The sequence below is a fragment of the Callionymus lyra genome, chromosome 2 (genome assembly GCF_982586985.1).
Source record: "Callionymus lyra chromosome 2, fCalLyr1.hap1.1, whole genome shotgun sequence".
NCBI lineage: Eukaryota > Metazoa > Chordata > Actinopteri > Syngnathiformes > Callionymidae > Callionymus > Callionymus lyra.
The window spans coordinates 29,050,867-29,074,499 of NC_141819.1; the positions used below are offsets into that span (position 1 = coordinate 29,050,867).

The window sequence follows — 23,633 nt, forward strand, 5'->3', positions numbered from 1 at the left end:
CTGTGACAATAATCCAATGCATTAGTTAAAATGATTGTGAATTGAAAATGAGTGTAATTATTATATGAACCACATCATATAAATCTGGAGCTCATTTCCTCCCCGCGTGTACACAGTTCATCCAGCAGAGGGAGTACGACAGTAAGCCAATACATGGTTTCCAGTGACGAGTGTGACGTCTACATCACAGTGGTTTCAAATACTGAACATGCTGTTTTTGTAAGAATTTGTTTTTAATGAATGTCAACCCAATTATGTTTTACTTCTGGATCTCTAAAGTTTGGACCGGTCGTTGACACAAGCAAAAACAATAACGACAGAATGACGTTTTAAAGATTTAATAGTTTTACAAAAGCATAGACATGAATTATATCAATGCAATATCTTAAACAATAAGTCCTTTATAAAATAGAATCTTCAAGTGCAATATTTAATAGAATAGAAAACAGTATGTTGTGTTTATTGCCTGAGATTTACAGGTTAAGAGGTCCTTTCTTGTTATGGTTAACCTTAAATCATATTTGGTTTACTTTGAATGCCCTTTTTAGTTTTCAACACGAGTGCAAGTGTTATAATAATAACCAGGCGAAGATTGTCCATGTTGAAACACACAGAAGTACGTAGGAAAATATATCTCAAGGCTCCTCCTCTGTGTCTCAGAAATGTGTTTCTGCTAAACATCTTCAAGCATTCAGCTGATCAGTGAGTACATTCAGAAACGGTAACACATTAACACATAAACAAGATTTGTAACGTTCACAGTGAACCGACAACCTTAAGTGGAGCTGGACAATGTTTGTTTACATGTGAGACATATTTGCAGAATCATTGAAGCGCTCAAATCTTATTGCTATAACTCCATACTTGAAGCAACAACAAGTGCTCTTTGTGAAAACATGTGCGAGATAATACCATTTTTGGTTAAACATGTCAGTGCAACACATATGTAAATTCCTTAAAAAAACAACTAAGAAATACTTGTGGTAGTAAAACCAAAAAACAAATATATTTTAATAAAAGTTAAAAAAAAAAACAATGCTGACAACTTTATGAATTAACCAACATACTAAGAATAACATTTAATCAGTGTCTTGACGCTGAAATACACATTTTAATGTGAACTTAATCGAAGTAGATTCTGCATTAGAAAGCATCAACCTGAGTCAACTTTACTCACGACTACATTCATCAGCAGCTCCTGCAATGACTTATTATGCAGCCGTTCATTTAATGATGATCTCAGTTGTAGTGCTGGTCGAGCAAGACACTCCATTTTCTTTTTACAATGTCGGATGTTTAAGCAATAAATATCTCTTGTTTTCACCTCTAAATATTAAATTAGATTGTTAAGATTTAACCAGATTGTAAAACAAAACATTCAGTGAAATGTATTTGAACATTAAACAACAAAATATAAATCAAATTTGGATAAAATACATTAAAAAAAAAGCTGAAAGACCCACAGCTAGCAAAACCACAATAATCTTTTGTTTGGTGCTGAGTTTGAGACAACATAAATAATATTTGTCTATTATGTAGTAGTCTTTATGTTATTAGAAAATGAACATCTTATTTGATTAAGTTGAAGTTGAAGGCATTTTTTTTACTAACTTTTTCTATTGTCATTAAATTATTTGACAACTATAATGACCCTAAAAAACATGATTGTTGTTGTCTCAAATAAGTATCAGTATATTACATTAAACGTTTCGTTTCAGATGGTGTCTCTCTCATTCTTATCTTTTGAAGGGTCTTAAAGATTGAATTTGGTTTTAAACTATTGTAATAATTGGTTGCAGTCGAGGTGTGAGCTGTGGCCCAGAGACAACACAAGGGATACCACAAACCCACGGGTTTAGGTCCATTAGAAAGCAAACTACTGTACGTTGAGGTTTTCTTTTGCAAGTGTAATTGTCATTCTGAGGTAATTATCCATCCTGTAACCCGATGTAATTTGTTCAAGATTAGAATCTAACTTCTGTGAAATCTGGTGAAATAAATGACCTTGTATGTTTTGGGGTTTGAAGATCAAGACACCTAAGTTACAAGAAAAATTAATAGAAATTTAACATAAAAAATACACTGTATCCACTTGAGGCTGGCTGCAAAATGTTTTTTTTACAGCATTAAAAAACATTTGCAGCCTGGTTCAAAGCAGGTTGGGTATTAAACACTAATTAAACTAAAAACACACTGTATAGGGGGTGATTTTTTTTTTTCAAACACTTCCCTTTTGCTTAGATTCCTGTTTTACTGAATATCCATAATAAGGGACTGTCAAGTTAGTATGAATTAGCCATCGTAGCCATAGACATGTATACATAGGCGCCGCATCGACTGCTGTCGCCCACTCGAGAGGTGTCTATACAGGGCGGCCATCTTGGTACAGTGCCACTCGCTCCTACAGTGCATTACGTCAATAGAGGAATGATGTGTTTACACTATCACTAATCACTCATTTATCAAGCTATTTTCACGGGGTTTGTTCGCTAGATCGACAGACAGAAAAATAACCTAGAAAAATATCAGGTCTTTATTGCTTGAAGTTCTATTGCATTTGAGTATATTCATATTACAAAAGTTCTTATTTGTCAACAACTTTGTGGTGGCTTGTTTTTCAGAACATTAATTTCAATTTTCTGTATCATAGCTACTTGTATGTCGTTTTGAACGGACTAAACCACTCGAAAACCAGTCCTAAATTCAGAGACAAATTGTGTTTTAAGATCGATAAGTCCCTCTTTTCTTGCAGCTGTTAATGCGCCGCTGCCTCTGAAGTCACTGTACCAAGATGGCGGTGCTTTATACAAATCCGAATACAGTCGATGTGGCATCTATGTATATATGTCTATGATTGTAGAATCCACTCAACAGGCGTGGTTTCATCACCCAATCATAATTCAGCACGCCCAACTAAGGCTTCTTGACCAGAGTGTGTATAATCCCAAAGACATTCCAAGATGGCCACGGATTGGCTTCCAAACCGTGGTTTAGCAACAGACAAGTGAGGTCACAGATGCTACATTCATATCTTACGGTCTAAGGTCCTACGATACTGTCTAAGAATGAATGCAGCTGAAATGGCACCAGTTTCCTAGAATGATCCAAAGACAGATATTTCTGTTAACAGAAGGCTCGGGTATTTCAAGTGCAGGTACTACTCTGCCTTCATGTGCTCCCTGATGTCTGAGGGCAGCGTCTCAAACAGCACATCTTCAACCATGAGACCACTGCGCTTCAAAGCACCGCAGAAGCCCAACTCACGAGGCAGGACCTCGAAGTGGTTCCCTTTGAGCTCCAGGTGCGTCAACTGGCTCAGATAAGAGATCTTTGGTGAGAGTGTGGACAGAGAGTTTTTGCCTAATTTAAGCGTTTTGAGCTTTTTACAAAAGAAAAGCTCATCGGGTAGGTTTTCAATTTTGTTGCAGTTGACCGAGAAGTACTGCAGACTCTGAAGGACTCCGATCTCCGGGGGGATGAATCGGATGTCGTTGTAAGACAAGTCCAGATACCGCAGCTTGTTGCACAGGAACAAGTGTGAGGGCAGGATCTCAATCTTGTTGTGACTGAAGTAAAGCCTCTCAAGGCTACCTAGCTTCTTGATATGCTCTGGGATGTACATGACGCTGTTGTGCCAGAGCTTAAGACAGGTGAGTTTCCTCAGATGCTGGAAACTGATGATCTCTTCTATCGAGCGGATGTTGTTTTCTTTCAGGTCCAGCTCCTGCAGGCTTGTCAGGCTGAAGATGGCATGAGGGACTCGCTCCAGGTCACTGCGCACGATCTCCAGCTCGGTCAAGTTGGTCATCTTTTTAAGATTATTAAGCATAACCAGCTTTGTCCCGTCGTTGTTTAAGTAGAGCCTCTGCAGATGGCTGGAGACGTCCACGATAGACTGCGGGATCTTTGTCAAATTACTTTTAAGAGACAGAGTTTTCAAGCACTTCATCTCCCGGAGAGACTCCAGGATGATGTTCTTGGAGGCGTCGGGGCAAAGCGATCCTGTTAGATAAAGTTCTTCCAAGTTTCTCAAACAATACATCCAGCTGGGAAACTCCCGGCTGTCGTCGAACTTCACCCGGAGAACTTTGAGGTTTTCTTTGAGGAAGGATGTAGCCGTGGTGTGCAACTTTAAAGAGCATTGGCAAAGAGACAGCTCTTGAAGGTCTTCCAGCTGAGAGATGGCGGCGGGCATGGTCACGTTGTTGATGATCTCCAGCTTGAGAGACTGAAGCTCCGTCAGCTCAAAGACGGTGTCCGGCAACCCGGGGAGCATGAAGAGCTGGAGCTCCAGCCGGTTGTTGCCGTTGACCTGCAGCCTCTGACGCAGTTTGTCGGCGGTCCACTCGTGGTTCAGGTTCAGCTGCCTCAGCTTGTTCTCGCTCACCTCGGACAGAAACACCGCAAACCTCTTGGAATACAGCGGATCGTACTGATCGATCATGTGGAGCATGAACGCAAAGTCGTTCTTCACATCAGGAATGTCATTGATGCCCGTTTCCTGACGAACGTACTCGAAAGAGTACTCCTTCAGCGAGCGGTAGAAGAGCCAGTAGGACGTATACAAGCTTGTTAACCCGTAGAGGGCGACGAGACACAAGTAACAGTAGGAGAGTTTGGAGAAGAGATGAGCCATGGTGTGGTTGCACACAAATTCCCTATAGCCTGTCATGTCCTGGATCTCCACCTCGCAGCACACCTTGTTCCGAACCTTATTGACCAGTGAGCTGTTGTACGCTATGATGAGAAGGAACTTGAACACCTTGAAAACTGTTTGGCGAACATACATGATGTACAGGATATCTCCCTCCTCAACATGCAAGCGGAACTTTTTCACTTTCTCGAAAAGAGCTTTGGCTTGTTCTCCTTCCTTCTTATCCAGGACACTAGCCGACGGCTTGTCGGCGACGATCTTTTCCGGAATCGACCGGAGCGACTGCGACTTCTCCAAACCGCCGTCTCCCGGCGACACCGGAATGTGAGTCAAGAGTCTCTTTTTGTGTTCGTTTTCTTCCGTGTTCTCCCCGGAGACCTCGGAGAGAGCCCTGGTGGTCCAGGGGGAGTCGAAGCACTTGCCGAGCATCGAGATGAAATGCTCGATTTTGGAACTCGAACCGGGAAATTTGAACCAGAAGTTGCTGCACACCATGAACACCATGGTGTGTATGAGGACCAGATATGGGAAGTACTTGGCGTACCAATGGAGGGCCTTCTCGTAACACATCTGGTTGATGAAGCTGTACTGTTGAAGGTCCAAGTCCGTCTTCAGGCCGGTCATTTCTCGTGGTGCGGTAGAAACGTTGGACTGCAGTTGCGTCAAGGACTTCACTTCCAGATCACACGTGTTTTCAGAAGATCTTTGGCAGGGAAGGCATATGATTTTATCCTGCATCACCTGCAACACAACAGGAAAACAAGATCATTTAAAGTAGATCGGACAATATGTTACCGGGATTGATCTGTGAGCTAGTTAGACAAGGAGGAAGCTAGAATGATGGATGGATGGATGGACGGATACTTTATTGATCCCCGGAGGAGAAATTCTTTTGTCCAGCAGCAATAACACATCCATCCATACAAACATCCGTAAAAACATTTAAAAACAATCAAATAAATACATGAATACAAAGAAATGAATACAAACAAACACATACAAAACATATACAATACATACAATAAATAAATGGTAATTTACTTTTAAATTAAATTAAAATGATGTGCTAATGGATAGAGTTTCATGGTATCATGGGGTAAATGTACGTCCGACTCCTAACCTACATTTAAAAAACATTATTTTAATTAAGTCCACATCTTTGGATACTGTTGTCTAATAAGATCAATTTGATATTTGACATATGCCAGGTACATTAGAAATCAAATCACAGCAAACTCCCTCAGTGTTGTGTTCTAAAAACAACTGTTAACAGAGCTTGTTTCTTCTTATGCTGCATAAACTCCTCGTTATTGGGGAAAGGTTGTGAAAATGCAGCAGTGCAGTAGATTCTGGGAATTTAGCCAAAAGCATTAAACCGTTCCAATCTGTGTTTTTTGACTCAGAATCACTTTCACAAAGCTTGTTTATGAGGACAAATATGCTGTCACCGTGAAGTTAGGATACAGTTGTATGTCAGTTTTGCACCCACTAAATAGATAACACCAGCCCACATGTTAAAACTCGAGGCCCCGGGGCCAAATCTGGCAGGTCATTTTACGTGGCCTGCCAGATGGTTGGCTCAAAATCCAAGTAGAGTAACGTTCATGCTGATATCCTGACCTATAAAGATGTCAGTGAGATAAGGATGCAGAGATTGTCAGTTGAAATTGGTGGTGTTTGATGTTTAGTAGAGGAGGAAAAAAAAGACAGATCCAGGTTCCCAAATGAAAAGACTATGATCTTTTGCTACAAACAAGTTTAAAACTAAAACTTCTTTAGTATTTTTGGAACTATTTCTCAGGGCAGGGCTTCAATACAAGAGGGTCATTACAGACAAGAAGTATTGAGGTATTTAGAGATACAAACATAGTCCGAAGAACCTCTGATCCGACTTATCACTGGTAGGGCTGGTTATTAATGAAAGATTTTCGACAACGGTACTGATACCAATAGCTCAACTTTGATACGGGCTCCTGTACGGTACTTTTTCCCATACCATTTTTTTTAAAGACCAGAAATCAGAAATAAAATGAAATTACACTTAGTACAAAACTTGAGGTGAATTCTTTCAGCATCAGTACATTTCTACTCTATGTAATCTTGGAGAAAAACTTTCCAAAACACTTTCAAACAAGTACTAAATTAATGTGATGTTCCCCGCCTATTTCCATTATTAGTTTTTCTTCAGAAAAATGCAAACATTATGACGATATTATCACACCTGGGTATTGAAATGAATCATATTTCAATATACCCACTAAATCTGCTGTTTTGTTACCAAAATAGTCTTTGCAATAATAAGTCGGGACAATGCACAGACTCTTGGCCTAATATTTAAACTGATGATATTTCAAATTTAGACGTTATCTTACTTCCTCAATCTAGCACTTCAAGTGAAGCCTGTTAGTCAGTTCAATATCACATTTGTCTTGGAGGCCCTGAGTGGGTGGATGTTTCCATTAGAAAACTCTTTCTAGGCTGAATGGCTCCTTTGCTGAATACAGTCAGGGTTATTGAGGCTGTGAAATAGTCCGTCTGGACTTTTGCCAATTCGCAAGGAAGAAATGTACAGGCAACAAATGTCTCCTTCTGATGGTTGTTATTCAGAGACTGTAGACTTATAAGGAGGCATAAACAAGTTTAGTTTACTGTCCATACAAACAAGTGCTACTGACCTGAAGGGTACATCCGAAAACACCGATCATGAGCATGATTACGGAAAGATAGTCGGTGAAGACGTCCCACCACGGCTTTAGGACTCTGAAGGCCGGCTGCTGCTCAGAGAACTGCCGGAATTCCATTACAGGGATCATATTGTCGGCTGAAAACAAAGAAAATACAATCAGATTCTGATCTGCCTTTCAATCGTGAAATAAAAAGTAATGGTAGGCTGGGTTAGACATTGGATGATGCAAATGTGATGTCAGGATGATGGGAAAGAACTGGTCAACAATCCAGAGCCAAAGGGGAAATCCATAATGACCAAAAGAGCCTCATATTAGCATAACAGATGTGGAAAAAAGTGGTTTCAGAGTGGTAAGATGAGAGTGGGTGGGAATTCAGTGCGGCCAAGGGGTTCAGTTGCTAATTATTTTTGAGGCACTCCAGGGTCAAAGGAGGGTAGAAGAGGCAAGAGAAACACCCTAGACTTAATTTTACATGGGTTGGAAATTATTGGTCATAAAAGGGAGCGGCTACATTTTCATTGTGCAGCCATTTTTTAAAGGGGGTATGAAAGAGCTGAAAAACCTGGAGGTGTTAAGAACAATCATAGTTACATCTAAACTATATTTGATTATTAACTCAAGCGGTCTGTGTAAAAACCTTTTAAAGTTTAAAATGAACTTTAAAGGAAAGACAAAAATCTTGTTGTAGCCCAAAGTGACTTTATCAAATATTTTCAAGGTCCCTGACTCATGATGGTGTGTTCTATACATGCCTTGATTTTTATTGTTAATTCTTTTCAACAGCTACGTAACAAGCCGGAACCAAATATAAATTTGACCTTCAGTGAAGCGGCAGCTTGATGTCCACACGGGTGCTTAGATGACCGCTGTGACTGTGAACGGGAGGGAAGGTGCAGCACAAACTGTCCTACTGGTCGTGCGCTGTAACCTGAAACAGTAGGTGTCTGGTCTTCATTGTCTGACTTAACATGACACCAATTTAGTTTAGATTTTCTTCGTTTTTCCAGTCATCTCTGAAATCCATAGTGAGGTTATGGGTTTGAAGGTCTACGTACGGATCAGACTGGAGGCATCAATGTGTGACCAGAAGATCCCTTAAACAACTATTGACATCTGTTTTTTACAAATAACATGTCACAAAGGAAAACGAAAACATCTCATTAAATGCACCTCCGTTCAAATTTTCCTCCTTCCCTTTAATCTTGAGTAAATTAAGTCTTGTTGTTCATTTTTCCAACCACCCTTTGGTGTCCACAGATGCCACTGGCCTGTTGTTTACCAATAACAACTATCAGCCTAACCCTTGCTAGTGTGGCTATACAGTAAATCTCTCTTTTGATCATCTTTTTGTGAAGGGCTTAACTCTGTAATGCTCCAAAACAAAACCATATAACCTGTGATGTATCACACTGAAGTGTTGTGTGTTTCCCAAAAAGGGTTAATTTTGCTAACACAGACTAAAACATATAGATATTTTGGAACAGATGCGCTTGAACCAATCCATCTATCCTTAATTGCATTTCACTTATTACATGAAGACAAAGGAGTGAAGACAAGTTTGGCCAATTTTGTTCAACACGACTCGCCCCGACAATGCCTGGTATCTATACAATCAGAACATTTATTTTATTTTATCCAGGCATCTTCAAAACACTAAATCAGCAGATTAAATGAACTCACAGTTCAATGGTAATGAGAAGCAAAACTAAGAAGTGTTTTTACACAACAGTCACTCAGTCACACTTTTTAAAGACAGTTGATCCTGAGGGACCCGAAACTTAACGCTTATGAAAATGTAAGGCGTCAAGTTATTTTCACAGACTTTACCAAAAAGACAAAATGTCCAAAATATCAGATCTGACAAGAATAAGTTCAGCTTCAGCCTCAACACTATCCCTACAGAAGACCAAACGTGTTTTTTTCAAATACCGTCAAAATATCTACCAATTCCCATTTCTCTTGCGTGTCTTCCACATTGACAACTGTAACTCAAACACACTCGGACTAGAAGAGTCATCGGCGTCGACTTTAACGACTCAACTTCTCCAGGTTCATGAGTTCACAAGTTAACTAAAGTAAAAATGACGTAGGATTTACATTCATTATAATCACAACAACAAATTCACCTTTTCTGTGGAAGAATGTAGGGACAAACACTTGACAGTATTTCCTGTTTCTAAAAATCATCAACGGAAACATTTTGAAGGTGAATCTCCTCCTCGGTATTTGCTGAGTATAAACAAAGAGCAAACAAGTTGTCCTCATCACAAACATCTGGAACAACATCAATCCTTGTTTAGAAGTTAGTGCCGACCATATACACAACATGACTAAGTTGTGAGGAGTGTTTACAGACCCAACAAAAATCGGAGCAGATGGTTTGGATTGGCCTTCTTTTGTTATTACAAATATGAGTCAGCCAAAAAGGTCATCCTGGGGCTTTCAAAAGGTCACGTCTCACCGCTTGGGTCGGTGGAATTTAGGAACACAGGGACAGTCAAACTGTGACACACAAGTCACACTTTCTTCTGAAAGACGATCAACCTTTTCGAGGGGTGAAAAAGCAGCGTGAAATCCTGCAGGCTCAGGAAGTTGATCTTGTAGATTACGACCCAGAAATAAAAACGGGTTTAAAGTCAAAAGTGTAATTTGCCACAGGAAATTTACTGAGAGGTTAGCGGCACATGGTCGACACACTTTTCCAATTTCAATAAGACATGCTCACAGTTGCACTCTTGGGACAAACAAGTGGAACTCTGTTCCTGTCCAGAATGTTTGAGAGAAAAACACCTGCTGAGTTATGACCGGGAACATCAAACTGATTCTCCTTCATTTGACAACAGGAATCAAACTCTCAGCAGACAGAGTGATGGTTATAACTACAACATGAATCAAAATGAAGGCTATTTATTTGAGTGTCTTATCAAGGATCAGTAGGATTGCCTGGAGGCGATCATATTTCCGTTTCAGTTCGCTCAAGTTCATCACACAAACTCTATTGATTCCTCCGTCTCAATCATCACAGCAGACGAGGACGTTTGCAGTCACCTGACGGCTTGAAGTCAGACGAGTTAGTTCAACTGATGTCGAATATTTCTTTTTTCGGACTCACTTTTTAAATGATACAACCTTTTTTGTATACAAAAAGTAAAAAAAAAGTTTTTAATCATCAAAATACTGTATTAATGACTCCACAAACGTTGCAAATGTCATACAAGGAGAAAAACTTTTAACCGAATATTGACGATCACAGTAGCCTCTAGAGTTGGACTGGCTTCTCTGTATAATTGATCCTGAAACATAAAATAACAATACACAGGTGTTGCTGCCAGATTATCAAAACAACCCCAGGTCACCCGTATGTAACTTTCGGGGAAATGAAATGATTTCATCTGAACTATGGCAGCACAGGAATAAAGAGTGGTTAGAGCAGGAGTGTCGAACTCAATCTGAATGCAGTATTTTTTTGTTTTTTAATCTTAGAGGCTCGATATGTCTTCATTATCTCTGTCTTTGTCCTCATTCCTCAAACACTTGCAAAGCAAATCCAATCCTTCAGCATCAGTTTGACTCATATCGGACGACTCTGTTTAATCTAAGTTTCTTATCTTATCTTAAACACAAGCATATTTATAGGTCAACATAAACATTAATCTGCTTTGATATGAGCCAACCATTCTGTGGTTCCATGTAATTAGTTTGAGGCGACCCCTGGATGTGTGAACTTTGTGTCTCTGCCCACAATCCAAACTCAAACACATATTAAAAATCAACTAATGTGTTGATTTAAGTGCCTCTTAAATAGATATTGGAATCTATTGTAGTCATCAGTATGTGTCTGTTTGTACAAAACTCTCTTTTGATTTAAATATTTACATTAGAAAATATAATTAAGCCGATTCCACTGAAAGCTCTTTGTTTTTCTGGATATATTATCTAATTTTAACCCAAACAGACCCACTCTGCTGTGATTGGTAAATCATAAAGGTTAGTCACTATGCGTCATCAATCCAGGAAGACTCCACCTCCAAGGAACTCTTTGTATTAACAAAGCGGTGTGTAATTACAACTGGCTGGAGGAGCAGTGAAGACATTATTACGTCATTATGGACTCTGCTCTCGTAACCTCTCGTTCGCTGAGATTGCAGATAGGGGAGAACTTTATATAGTACTAACTTAAAAACATGGTCATGATGAGAGACTTACTGCATCTTGGAGAGAAAGACTTCAACGTTTACAACGTGTTGCTAAGTCAGGAAAGTTGCAGTTTGTCATTATTTGACATTTAGATGATTCTTCTTAATTTTCTATTTGGATTTTATTTTTGAGTGAACATCAGCTGCATGGAGGACCATGAGTGTTTCTATTGAGGGAGCAAAAATAATACACTGACCTAAAGATGTGCACCACAGTTATCAGAGAACAATTGGTTGTGTACTTTAGTGTTGTGTATCAGTGTCATCTTAAAGCAACATATACACTATTGTGACTTTATCAAACTACATTTTCTAAGTGCGTCTCCACCAAAAGTTGTCTTGGCCCAAACACACTTCTCAGTGAAGTGAAGTGACTTTATCAGAGTTGTTCTCAAGCACACCGTTAATCTCTAAAGAGGGTGTAAAGTTTTCAAGGTTTGTGACGGATGTGTTTTGAAACTTCCTCGCTTTGAAGATACACCACAATGGACAAGGCTGCAGTTTGGAAAATTCCAACCTCCAATGGATGAGTCAGGCGCCCAGTTAAGCCCATATCCTCGTCCCTTCCTGACAGGAAATTCGTCTGAATCCCAGATATCCAAAAACAGACATGTTTGGAACACACCCAGGCTCGGTGTACAAAGAGTCCTGTCTTGTTCAGGATGTGAGGGGAAAAAAACAAACTCTAAGAAGCTTAAGAGTCACACTTACAAGTCTAAAGACGCTGCAGGACAAGAACAAATCAGAATCAAGGATTTCATCCTTGAATCAAAAGTAGGAATGAACTGAAACGAACCGTGAACGACGCAGTTTGGATGGATGGCGGGAGAAGTAACGGTGAACTGGTCAACAGACGCAGTGATTTATTTGTTTTTTTTTCTTCCGCGCGACACACGCACACACACGCACGCGATCAGGACCAGACGTGATGCGAGGGGTTTACCTTTGGTTTCAGGTGACAGCTGGAGGTGACGATCTGCGAGGATTCATGCGATCGATGTCCACGACATGATGAGGCGAGAAGACTGAGCAGCAGCAGGGCGTGGACTCACTGGACTCACTGGACTGGAGAGGAAACCCGAGCGTTCGCTGGACTGATGTGCAGTGAGTCAGCTGAAGACTGGGAGGGAGGGAGAATATCCTCACAGCTGTGGGGTAACATGATCTAAATTCACGTTTCATTTCATATACATGATGTGATGTGTCGTTCTGATGGATTCAGTGTGCCAGGGTGGACGGTTTATGGTCATGAGTAAATAATAAACGCAGGGGATTTAAAATAAAACTTGTATAGAGTCAATAAACTATATACAAAAAAGACTTGGTATTTATTCTCATACTTAAAATAATGTTACATGAAAAAAAGAATATATATATATATATCTATATATATTGACATTTATTTTGTTTATTGTATATATTGGACGTTCTTAATCATAATGATAAATAAGTTATCATAATGAATTGAAATAATACCTTTGATACATTTTGTCATTTCCAAAAACAATCTTTTTTTTTTTGGGTCACAATTTAGATATTTCAAGATTTTTTGGTGAATTTATTAAATAACTGGTATTTATTTGTGGATGAAGAAGAAGAAAACTGAGCTCGAGTTGCTACATTTAAATAAACAAACTTTTTTTTTGTCTATAACTTTGAAAAGGAAAAGATTACTCTGGAAATAATACCAACCCTTAGTCGACATGAAGGTGAGTAGAAAATCGGGAAGTTGGAATCTTATTAGTTAGTTTTATCATTTTTAGTTTTTTTTCTATTAAAGTCTGTCATTGTTTTTTTTATATATATTTGACCTTCTCCTCCAAAGAAAAAAAAATGTTTGAGCACAAACTAAACTGCTATTATTATTATTGTTTATATTTAAGAAACAGAGTGCAACCACTTTAGGTGTAATTGAAACCTGCATAAACACACTTGCCCTTGTGTGCATTTGTGAGTATAATCTGTAAATAAGTTGACACGTTGAACACTGATTTTCTCAGTGTTCAACGTTCTCAGGGAAATTGATGTTCGTTACATACAGTCATTGTAAGAAAATGAATTCTGCAATAATAAAACGAAGTAAGTAAGTAAGTAAGTAAGTAAGTAAGTCATTTTTACTTATATAGCGCTTTTCCAGACCAGGGTCACAACACGCTTAAACAATCAAAACAATATTCAATAAAGTATATACTTTAAAGATCAAGATAAAACTGATAACACAACAGGAGTTCCAGAAAATCAAGGAAAAGCCTGAACAAATAGAAACGTCTTAAGATGTTTCTTGAAGGAGTCAGTAGATCCATCAAGCGCAAAGAGAGAGGAAGATCATTCCAAAGCTTAGGAGCAACAGTCTGGAAGGATTTCTCTCCTCTGGTCCTGAACCGTGTGCGAGGAACCATCAGTAGATTCTGATCCACAGACCTCAGAGCCCGAGCTGGGGTGTAAGGCTGGATCAGATCAGTGATGTAAGGAGGAGCCTGACCATGAATAGATCTGAAAGTAAGAACCAGAATTTTAAAGTTGATCCTGAAAGAAACTGGAAGCCAGTGAAGAGTACAAAAAATAAAAATATTTTAGTATGATAGAGAAGAAAAAAAGCAGCTGCGAAACATGAGCTTTACAGCAGAGCCTTCACCTCGGTCATCACTGCCCAAAACAATGGAAATCAATAAAACTCACTGCAACAAGAAACCTACTTAGCTTACAGTTAGTCATCCATGGATAGCAGGGATCTTCAATTTTTTTTAAATTTCATATAAATCTCCCCCTCTAACCACTCTGGTGAGAGGATGTTGGTCAGACTTCAGGCAGAGTCTGTTGTTTTTGGCCTTTCAATGTAGAGAGTGTGATTGGTCAATTTGTCTCTCAACCAAATATATTGCTTAGACTTTCCCCACCGATGTAAATTCTTGGAATAATTCTCATTGGTTCACATCCTTATAAAACTAATAAAAATAATGTTGTAAATATGTTATCATCACATACTATCATTATAATAACATGTGAGCAACATCTGTTGTGTTTAAAACAATCAATTCAAAATAAATGAACTGCTGTTCGGGTGAAAGACAAAAGAGACAAAGCTGAAATGTCAAGACTCATGACTCATGCAACAACTATAACTGTAACTATCTAGTAGCTCAGAACTATGAGCTGTTAACCAAGAAATGAGTAGTGGCATTTGCTGTACAAATAATAATAATATTCGTAATATAAATCTGAATAGTACTATTAAAAGGGATTTAGGCAGACATAATCTGTGGTGTACATTTGTAACTGGTTGTTAAAAATTCACATCATCCTACTGTTGAGAGGAAAATGTGTCAGTCGAACTGTTCACACGTCATTATTTTGACCAGCTCTGTCCCATCTGGTCAGTCTGTTGCTTTTCTAGGCTGAAAACCACTATTGATTTTGTCAAATCAAGTTTGATCATTTGATCATTTAAAAACCATGTGTTGGATTCCATCCTATTATACTCTATTTTAAAGTGATTCAGTTTCAATAGGCTTCAAAATCTCCTTTTTTTAAATAAAAAAAAATAAAAATGACGTCTATCTATTATACCTTAAATATTAGAAAACAAACTGTGATGCTAAAAAACAATTTAGTTGATCAAAGATCCTTATTACATTTTTAATCTTTATTTAAACCAAAACTGAATTCATAACGAGAAACATAACCTTACTGCTGGATCTGGTAGGAGCAGGTGTTAAGAGTGGAAGTGAACAAATACATTTGCCCTTTTTTGCTTTTTAGAAGATAATCTGAGCAACAAAAAAAAGGAAAAGAATGAAGCTTCACTATTGTTAACACGTAAAATTTTTAATTATATAATACAAAATGATTTAAACCAGTATACAAATAAAACTGTTAACACATGGAATCAGCAGTAACTTAGACATGTGACAATGGCATGCTTATGAGACGTTCAGGGAAACCACGAAAATAATGGATTTTTCAAAACGTGTTACACAGGTAATACAACATGGAAACACGAATAGTATTATAATAACAATATAATACTAATATATAATAATAATAATATTTCAAATGTAATCGATGTTATATATACCACTCTATTACTATCTTTTTATATGTCGTCGCTCATGTACGACTGACGTAAACCTTATTAACCAATTATTTCTCAATCCTGAATCAAACATATAGTTATTTATTAATATTAATTTGAAAAACACTCATTTATTGAAACCCACCACACTTGGACTTGAGCGTCTGAACGAGCTTATTCTCGGACCCTGAACGCAGCATCAGTCACGTCACCTCCCATTAACGAAGAGCTTCTCTAGTTCAACACATTGAAGAAGCAAAGGTTAGTTCAACGATCTCAGGAAAGTTTGCTCGTGTCTGGTCTTCACTCGCTACTGTCGCTGTTATATGAAGACGTGCGTGTGTGTGACACGTTAGCACAGGCTAGCAGAGGTTAAGCTAGCTTTAGCCTTGCAACTTTACACCTGCTGCCCATGCGCGTGCACTGCATGCACCTGAAGGTTGTTCTTGGATGCTGGAATATATATATATATATTTTAAATCAGTTTTGTCATCATGCTTTTCATACGAAAATAAGAAATTGATCACTCGTCTACAAAACACAGTGTTATAGTAGATCGATTACGCCATCTAGTGGTAAGTACGGATCATTGCAACTGAGATGTGGTCAAAGCAAATGTGTGATCCATTCAGTGACCTCTGACATTGGAAACATTTCTGCATGAATACAGTTGACTAGCACAACAAAAGGCTTGACTGAATGACAAACCTGTGTTGTGTTTGAATGAGTTGTGTAACACAGGAAGAGGGAGGGAAGTGAGCTGACACAGCTGCTCTTTACTTTAGAAAAATAAATAATTCTCGCTTGCTTTGAATTCCTGTCGCTGCAGAATGAACATCGCAAGACACTTCTTCAGAACACTTCCAAGTTATTTGGTGAATCTAGAAAGCAGAAGAGCCTTCAGTACTTCCCATGTGAGTCATCTTGAGGATTGAAAAAAGTGTTTTTAAATCTAAAGTTTTCACATGTTTATGTTGATGGTGCTGAGTTGTGTTGCACAGATGATTGGAATTTCTCACTTCTTGCATGTACTTGTATTGCATTGTATTTATTGAAACTCTTATTCAAATAGTACTTTAAGTTTCACTGCAGTCTTGAAAACAATAAATATCTTCTCGCCTTTAAAGCAAACGATAACATTTCTCACTTATTCCTCGCAGCAAATCATGTCGCGACACACGAACACCAAAAGAATCGAGGGCCTGGACAAGAACGTTTGGTGAGTAAAATGATGCAATCGCTTCATCTAAAGTCAGTCGGATTTAAAGAATGTTACTTACTTACTTACTCTATGAACGGTAATAATGACGGTTTCATGTTCATGCATTGGTGCCGCAGACTGTTGACTCGATGCTTGGTTCCCTTTTCTTCCTCTGTATTCTCAATGCCACAAAATCTTTGTGTGTTGTGTTTACAACTCTCGCAATAAACGTGTTCTTGTTATCATATACAACTGCTCCATATATAACCATAACCACCATATAGAATAGATAGGTAGTTGGATAGATAGTCTGCTCTTTTATACAAAAACTTTATTTCACATATATAAAATGGGGTAAAAATGCATTCTTTCTTAAAATAAATCATTTACTTATTCGCAAACGACAAAAGTTATAGTACATATAATAAACTGTTTGCTGATTTTCTCTGATGTAAATGAGTGAGAAATCGATAAATCCAAGTGTCTTGATTCCTATTGTCTACAATTCTTGATCCATTTATAAACTTAAGAATTGTATATTAATGTTTAATTAACATTTTCCCTGCTGTTGTGGCGGGCCAGTCAGAGTGTTAGGACCAGCACCAGCTAACCAACACACTCTCCATTAATTGAGGTGTCATTCTGAATGTACAAGATGATTCCCAGCACTCTCTTACTCTGCATTAACGCACTTTATCTATTTTGAATTTATGGATTGAGAACCATTTTTTAATCAAATCTGGAACGTAAGAATCTGAATGAAATTGTCGGACACAAAAAGATTAACTTCTGCACTATTTTGTTGCTTTCGGGATTTTTAAGTATTAGTTAATACTACCCATAATGCTTTTTTAAAAACAATTCCAAATATAATTTATAAAACAAAAACGGCATTTCTGAACTTTCCTCTCTGTACGTCCAGGGTGTCGTTCACATCACTGGCAGCAGACCCGGCCGTCGTCAACCTGGGCCAAGGTCTCCCAGACATCCCTCCACCCTCCTACATCAAGGAAGCTCTGGCCAAGGCGGCATCGAACGACAAGTTGAACCAGTACACTCGAGGCTTTGTGAGTTTTAACCGGTTATTTAGTGTCTTAATTCATTCTTCTTATTCCGCTTGTTCTGCGTCAGGGTCATCCACCGTTGGTGAAGGCTCTCTCGCAGGTGTACGGGAAGGTTCATGGCCGCAGCATCGACCCCTTCAAGGAAATCCTGGTGACAGTCGGAGGTTACGGCTCACTGTTCAGCACCATGCAGGGTCTTGTCCAGGATGGAGATGAGGTGAGTTGCTGCGACTCTTGTGCCCTCAACCCGAGGGTGGTAACTGTTTTTGTTCTTGCAGGTGATCATAATTGAGCCTTTTTTCGACTGCTACGTACCCATGGTGCGGATGGCTGGTGCCAAACCTGTGCTGATACCACTAAGACCAGTAAGATGCTAATGTACCACCTTAAAGCAAGGGTCTCAAACTCAACTGGTGGAGGGGCGGTGTGTTGTGTCACTATGAATTATGGGTGGGTTTTCGGGTGTTTTTCATAGGTTTCATCTTACCTAAGATGAATTTATAGATGGATAGACGTACAGATTAATAGATGGATAGAGTATCATCTGATTGGCCCCTTATGTATATGTATATGTTCCTTTATTCTCTGAGACTCCTGTGTTGGTCTTGGTGTTGTCTTGACCTTTTAAGTATATATTTTATTGGGTATTGTTTTGATTGTTTAAGCGCTTTGTGACCCTGGTCTAGAAAAGCGCTCTACAAATCTAAATTACTTACTTATATATGCAAGTTTGAGACCCCTGGTTTAAAATCTCATAACAACCAGAAGATTTGACACTAACGATGAACGTTATCCTCATGTTTGTAATTTTCGCTGTTATTAGAAATCTGGACAGATGCCTGTGTCAAGTGCCGACTGGGCTCTGGATCCCGATGAGCTGGCCAGTAAATTCAACTCCAAAACCAAGGCCATCCTTATCAACACACCCCATAATCCCATCGGCAAAGTGAGCGGCTCACTCACATTTTAGCTCGGACCTCGTTTTATCCCTTGTTTTCTTCTTTAGGTCTTCACGAGAGACGAGTTGCAGGTGATCGCTGACCTCTGCATCAAACACGACACTCTGTGCTTCAGCGACGAAGTGTATGAATGGATGACCTACAAAGGACAGCAGCATATCAGGATTGGTACGTGACCTCGTTGGCTGATGTGTGATCGGGATTCAGGTTCATGCCGGATATTTGATCGATAAAAACAGGCTCTTATACAAATGAAAAGAAGCAACCGTTGCCAAATTAAATTACACTTTCAGTGCCTCGAAGTAGCCTTGAAACAAAGACGTTATAATAAAATGAATAATGGCTGTCGGAGGTCAATGAAAAACTAAACTCAACACCAGACAATTATTTTAAAACTGTTTTTTCATACTGTTTACATTTATTTTCCAGTTCAGTAGTCGCACTCAAATTCAAATACTGTCTTCTCTCTATGTTTATTTTTACCGGTTGCTAAGCAATGACATTTCGATGACAATTTTTCACTGTTGTGTTTTTCTGTGCAATGACAATAAAAGAAAGTCTAAGTCTCAAGGTCAAAAACGAGTAAATTCAAAACGGACCTGCATGCATTTCAAAGCATATTTTCTTGATTTACATTTTTAATTTACTTATGTTTAATCACTGGTTGTAAAACTGAAACTTCCTTCTCGTTTCCTCTGCACAGCCACTCTTCCTGGAATGTGGGAAAGAACTGTGACCGTCAGTAGTGCTGGAAAAACATTCAGCGTGACAGGATGGAAGGTATGAAATCTGAAGTGTCAAATATTCAAGCAATCTTATTTTTTATTGTGATTTACTTCCGGTTCCAGCTGGGATGGTCGATTGGACCGGAGCACTTGATAAAGAACCTCCAGACAGTCATGCAGAACACCATGTACACCTGCTCAACACCTTTACAGGCAAGTACGCGGAACACTTATCGATCATACAGGAACGATGACGTTTTGTTTTCGAGCAGGAAGCTGTTGCCCAGGGCTTGCTGCGAGACTTCGCCCTGATGGGTCAGCCCGACTGCTACTTCACCTCTCTGGCAGAGGAACTCGAGGGAAAGAGGGACCGGATGGCAAAAATCCTGAGGGAGGCGGGGATGTCGCCGGTGATCCCAGACGGAGGTTACTTCATGATCACGGACTGCACCGTTCTCAGTGAGTGACTGAAGATGAATCTTGTCGCTTGTAACTTGTTGATTATGTATTTTCTTTTATGTTTCTCTTAGACCAAGACTTGTCACACATGGAGGATGAAGCCTATGATTACAAGTTTGTCAAATGGATGATTAAAGAAAAGGTAAAAATCTGAAAGAAATTATTTAGAATTTATATTGTTATATAAAGCAATGATGACAGGACTTAAAGACGCAATCCGTGGTATTCAAACTAATGTTTTTAGTTCCCACTAGTGTCGGAAGGGTGTTATTGAAATGCCATTAATTGTTGTTTGGCCCCATTGAAAATCTTCTATGTGTACTTTAGTAAACTTTAGAAAGTCTCTTAGTACTTCATATTGTAATGCTGTCTCTGACCCAGTGCTGTTTAGTGGCCACATGACTCTTCTGGCGGGTCATCCAGACAAAGTTAGCTAGTGAAGAGCATCGTAAATGTACTACAAGAGCCACAAATGTTCAAAATTCAACCCTTCATTGTGGAAATATCAGCAAAAAAAAAGAAGTTCCACTTTGTTGCTTTGACAGTCACTTCTGTCTTGAGCCTCAACTGGTCCTTAAACGTCACTTCTTGTGTCTCCTCAAACAGAAACTAGCAACAATTCCAGTCACGGCTTTTGTCGGAGACGAGTCCAAGAAGGATTTTGAGAAGTACATTCGATTTTGCTTCATCAAGGTAAAATGACGTCACTGGACCGTTTACATGATGTTGCCGTGATAGATCTGAACTTGATCTAACCTTGTTTTTATTGTCTCCACTGTGCAGTCTGACAGTACTCTGGATGCAGCAGAGAAGATCCTGAAAGACTGGAATAAAGTCTGAGATAAGACGAATGAAGAAGAAGCTGGAAGAACTGGATCATGTAGAATATATAAATTAGATGATGATTTGTCAACGATCTCTTCTATACAAATATTAGATATTGAAGAGAGTGAGCGATAATAAACACTTTATTAAGACATTGATTGTAACTGTTTTGATAAATTCATGTATTGACAGTAGTTACTGTCCTTTAACACCAGCTCAGCCTTAAATCGACACTAATTGTCTAAAATCTGGTCAATACACTCCGTACGACAATATGTCTCCTACTTTTGTCCCTGGGTCATGTTGGAAAGTCTTGGGCATTCAAGTTTACTCCATCGTCCTTTAAGAAACTAAATGAAGAAAGCTGTAGATGTCATTCACATGACCAAAGTCTTCCTCCATCAAATTAGTATTTCTCAAAACTACCTCACGGTTGATGTCCAACATCAGTGTCTCGTGATCCCTGCATGTGCAGCTGGATTCTAGGCCTGCAGTCATGAGACAAGGTTGTGGAAGTTTACGAGTGTTGCAGTGAACCTTTGGGTTTAATACACACTGGATCATGTTTTTTTTGTTTTAAAACCTCAAACGCTAGTTTAACATTTGTATTTTCTCAATCAGTAATATTAATGAATTTCCATGCAAATGTTTTTCAAATTAAAGATTTATTTTGCAAAAGTATGTGACTTTAATATTGTGAATTTTTGTTCATTTATTCAGGCAGAGGTTCATGATGTTTGAATTATCCTATTCAACAAAAAACTAAGCAGTCGTACAAAAACCTCAGATTATTGGACACATATTTGAGAGGATAAGCAAGGGCTCCTCATGGAACTGCCCATTACCAGAGAATTATTTTGCAGTTGGAGGCAAATGCAACAATAGTACTGCCAGTTGTTGGCCCAACATTGTGTTCCCCTAGTGGGGGAAACAAAGAAAGAAAAGAAAAATCTTTAAACATTTTATAAAACAATTTACATGAGAGGGAGGGCTGAGATATTTTACCATGAAAAATAAATAACATGAACAGTTATTAAGCTGCATTTTGCTTCATTTCTTGGTGTAAAAGTCGATGATCCTCATGGATAATCATAGATTCTCTATCTCATGCTATAAACAAATAATGTTGAATAATGTCAATTTATATAACCAATTTATTAGAACGTTACATTTAAATCGAAAATACCACACATTTTGTTGAATGAAAAAGAATGTCCTTTATAGAGATACTTCATATGACCAATAGAAAAAGCTCTAAATACTCAAATTGCTTTTGCAACACAGTCCATGTTCGTGTTCGAATAGTGTTTTAAGGCTCCCTCTAGTGGCCAAAGCGTAAGTTCACATCGGGATATATTCCGGGAAGTAACATTTTAATAATTATATTTACACTTATAATTATTAAGACCTTAAGGCCCAAACTAAAGACCAAAGTAATTATCTGGCACAAATATATTTACACAAGCCACAAGCTTGATATATTTATATTCACTATATTTTAGAATGAGCTCACACATTTATAATAAAATATATTTACAACTCTTTATTTAGTCTTTAACTGTCTCCTGGCTCAAAAACTTCCAAAATAAAACTTTTATTATGATTTCATTGAATTTAGTAAATAATGTAAGTGTTGAAGATATACTTTGAGTGTTCATCAAGATCTTTAAAAAAGGATTAACTTAAGCATACTAAAGCTTCCGGTGGTCGAACCCCATCTTACAAAGGACTGAACTTCCCTCTAAAGACCTCTCCCTGACCTCTCCCAGTACTCCACTTGACCATGAGTCAAAATGATAGGCAGCCACATAGGACTGAAAGACGTCTTCAGGTTCGACCGACAACATCTGCACTGAAACCAAAAGAGTGATGCTCAGGCGTTCTATTATTTGGCTGCACATGAGAGAGGCCGGCACTTTGGGTCAGGTCTGCGGAGGTGTGAGTCAGGAGTCTCTCGAGGTGACCCTAAAACGGGCTGACACCGGGGTTGTTACGAGGTCGGCCATCTGGTGCACGAGGACATCACGGCGCTTCAGTTCTGCCTTCATTACTTCCTTGGGATCAAGCATCGCCTTAGCCCTCGTCACAAACACTTAGGTTTACTCCCTGATTCTCTCTCTGGGCCACGTTTGTGGAAGAAGATAGCGACACATTTAACTGTTGTTTTTAGGTTGAAACCAAGTGTAATTATCTCTGTTTCTTTAGTTCCAAGTGAGCTCATTTGAAAGTGAATTATATACAATTATAATTTAATTTGATCATGTCTAAGGTAGGCTTTGAATCAGGAGTTATTACTATTTTACAAAGTCTGTTTACTTCAATAAGCTTAATTAATAACCACTTTCTTTATCCAATATTTTTTCATGTGTTAAAATTAAAATGATGAATAAAATGTGCTGGTTTTAAGATTTTTTTGTGTTATCAATGGGTTCATGAAACAGCTGCGAAGATACTGTATCATGATACTGTATCTTTATTTTGAAAGGCCTCTAGATGACACTCTTTGCTTTACCATCTTTCTTGAACAAAAATTTTAAATGGTGCCTGGTCCCTTTCATGAGCTCTCAAAAACGTATATGTTATTAAAGCATTCAAATAAATACAATAAATAAAATGCACTCTTCAAGTTTTGATGTGCTGATGAAGCTTCATGAAGCAGTGTCATTATCTTCAGAGTCCACTAGATGGCGGCCTCTGTACTATTTTTCTTTGTTTTAAACGACTGTTCTATGAAACATCACTACTCTTATTTTTATGTATAATTCCTCGTGGAAATCCAGTTGAATCAAAG

The 23,633-nt window shown here is 38.5% G+C and overlaps 2 protein-coding genes across 2 annotated transcripts; one reads left to right on the top strand and one right to left on the bottom strand.

Moving 5' to 3' along the window:
• Positions 1 to 322: 322 nt before the first annotated feature.
• lrrc8c (leucine rich repeat containing 8 VRAC subunit C) lies at positions 323 to 12,620 on the bottom strand. The gene is made up of 3 exons (XM_087784500.1): positions 12,481 to 12,620; positions 7,330 to 7,475; positions 323 to 5,395 (listed from the first exon to the last, which is right to left on the bottom strand). Exons 2-3 carry the CDS (start codon positions 7,465 to 7,467, stop codon positions 3,158 to 3,160), a joined length of 2,376 nt encoding a protein of 791 aa, XP_087640626.1. The 5' UTR covers positions 7,468 to 7,475; positions 12,481 to 12,620; the 3' UTR covers positions 323 to 3,157.
• Positions 12,621 to 15,802: 3,182 nt separating this feature from the next.
• On the top strand, positions 15,803 to 21,523 carry LOC148086399 (kynurenine--oxoglutarate transaminase 3-like). Its single transcript, XM_087784503.1, has 14 exons — positions 15,803 to 15,870; positions 16,439 to 16,523; positions 16,770 to 16,828; positions 17,733 to 17,877; positions 17,942 to 18,091; positions 18,153 to 18,239; positions 18,698 to 18,820; positions 18,881 to 19,001; positions 19,537 to 19,613; positions 19,682 to 19,775; positions 19,835 to 20,017; positions 20,089 to 20,159; positions 20,624 to 20,710; positions 20,801 to 21,523. Exons 2-14 carry the CDS (start codon positions 16,440 to 16,442, stop codon positions 20,855 to 20,857), a joined length of 1,338 nt encoding a protein of 445 aa, XP_087640629.1. The 5' UTR covers positions 15,803 to 15,870; position 16,439; the 3' UTR covers positions 20,858 to 21,523.
• Positions 21,524 to 23,633: the final 2,110 nt, after the last annotated feature.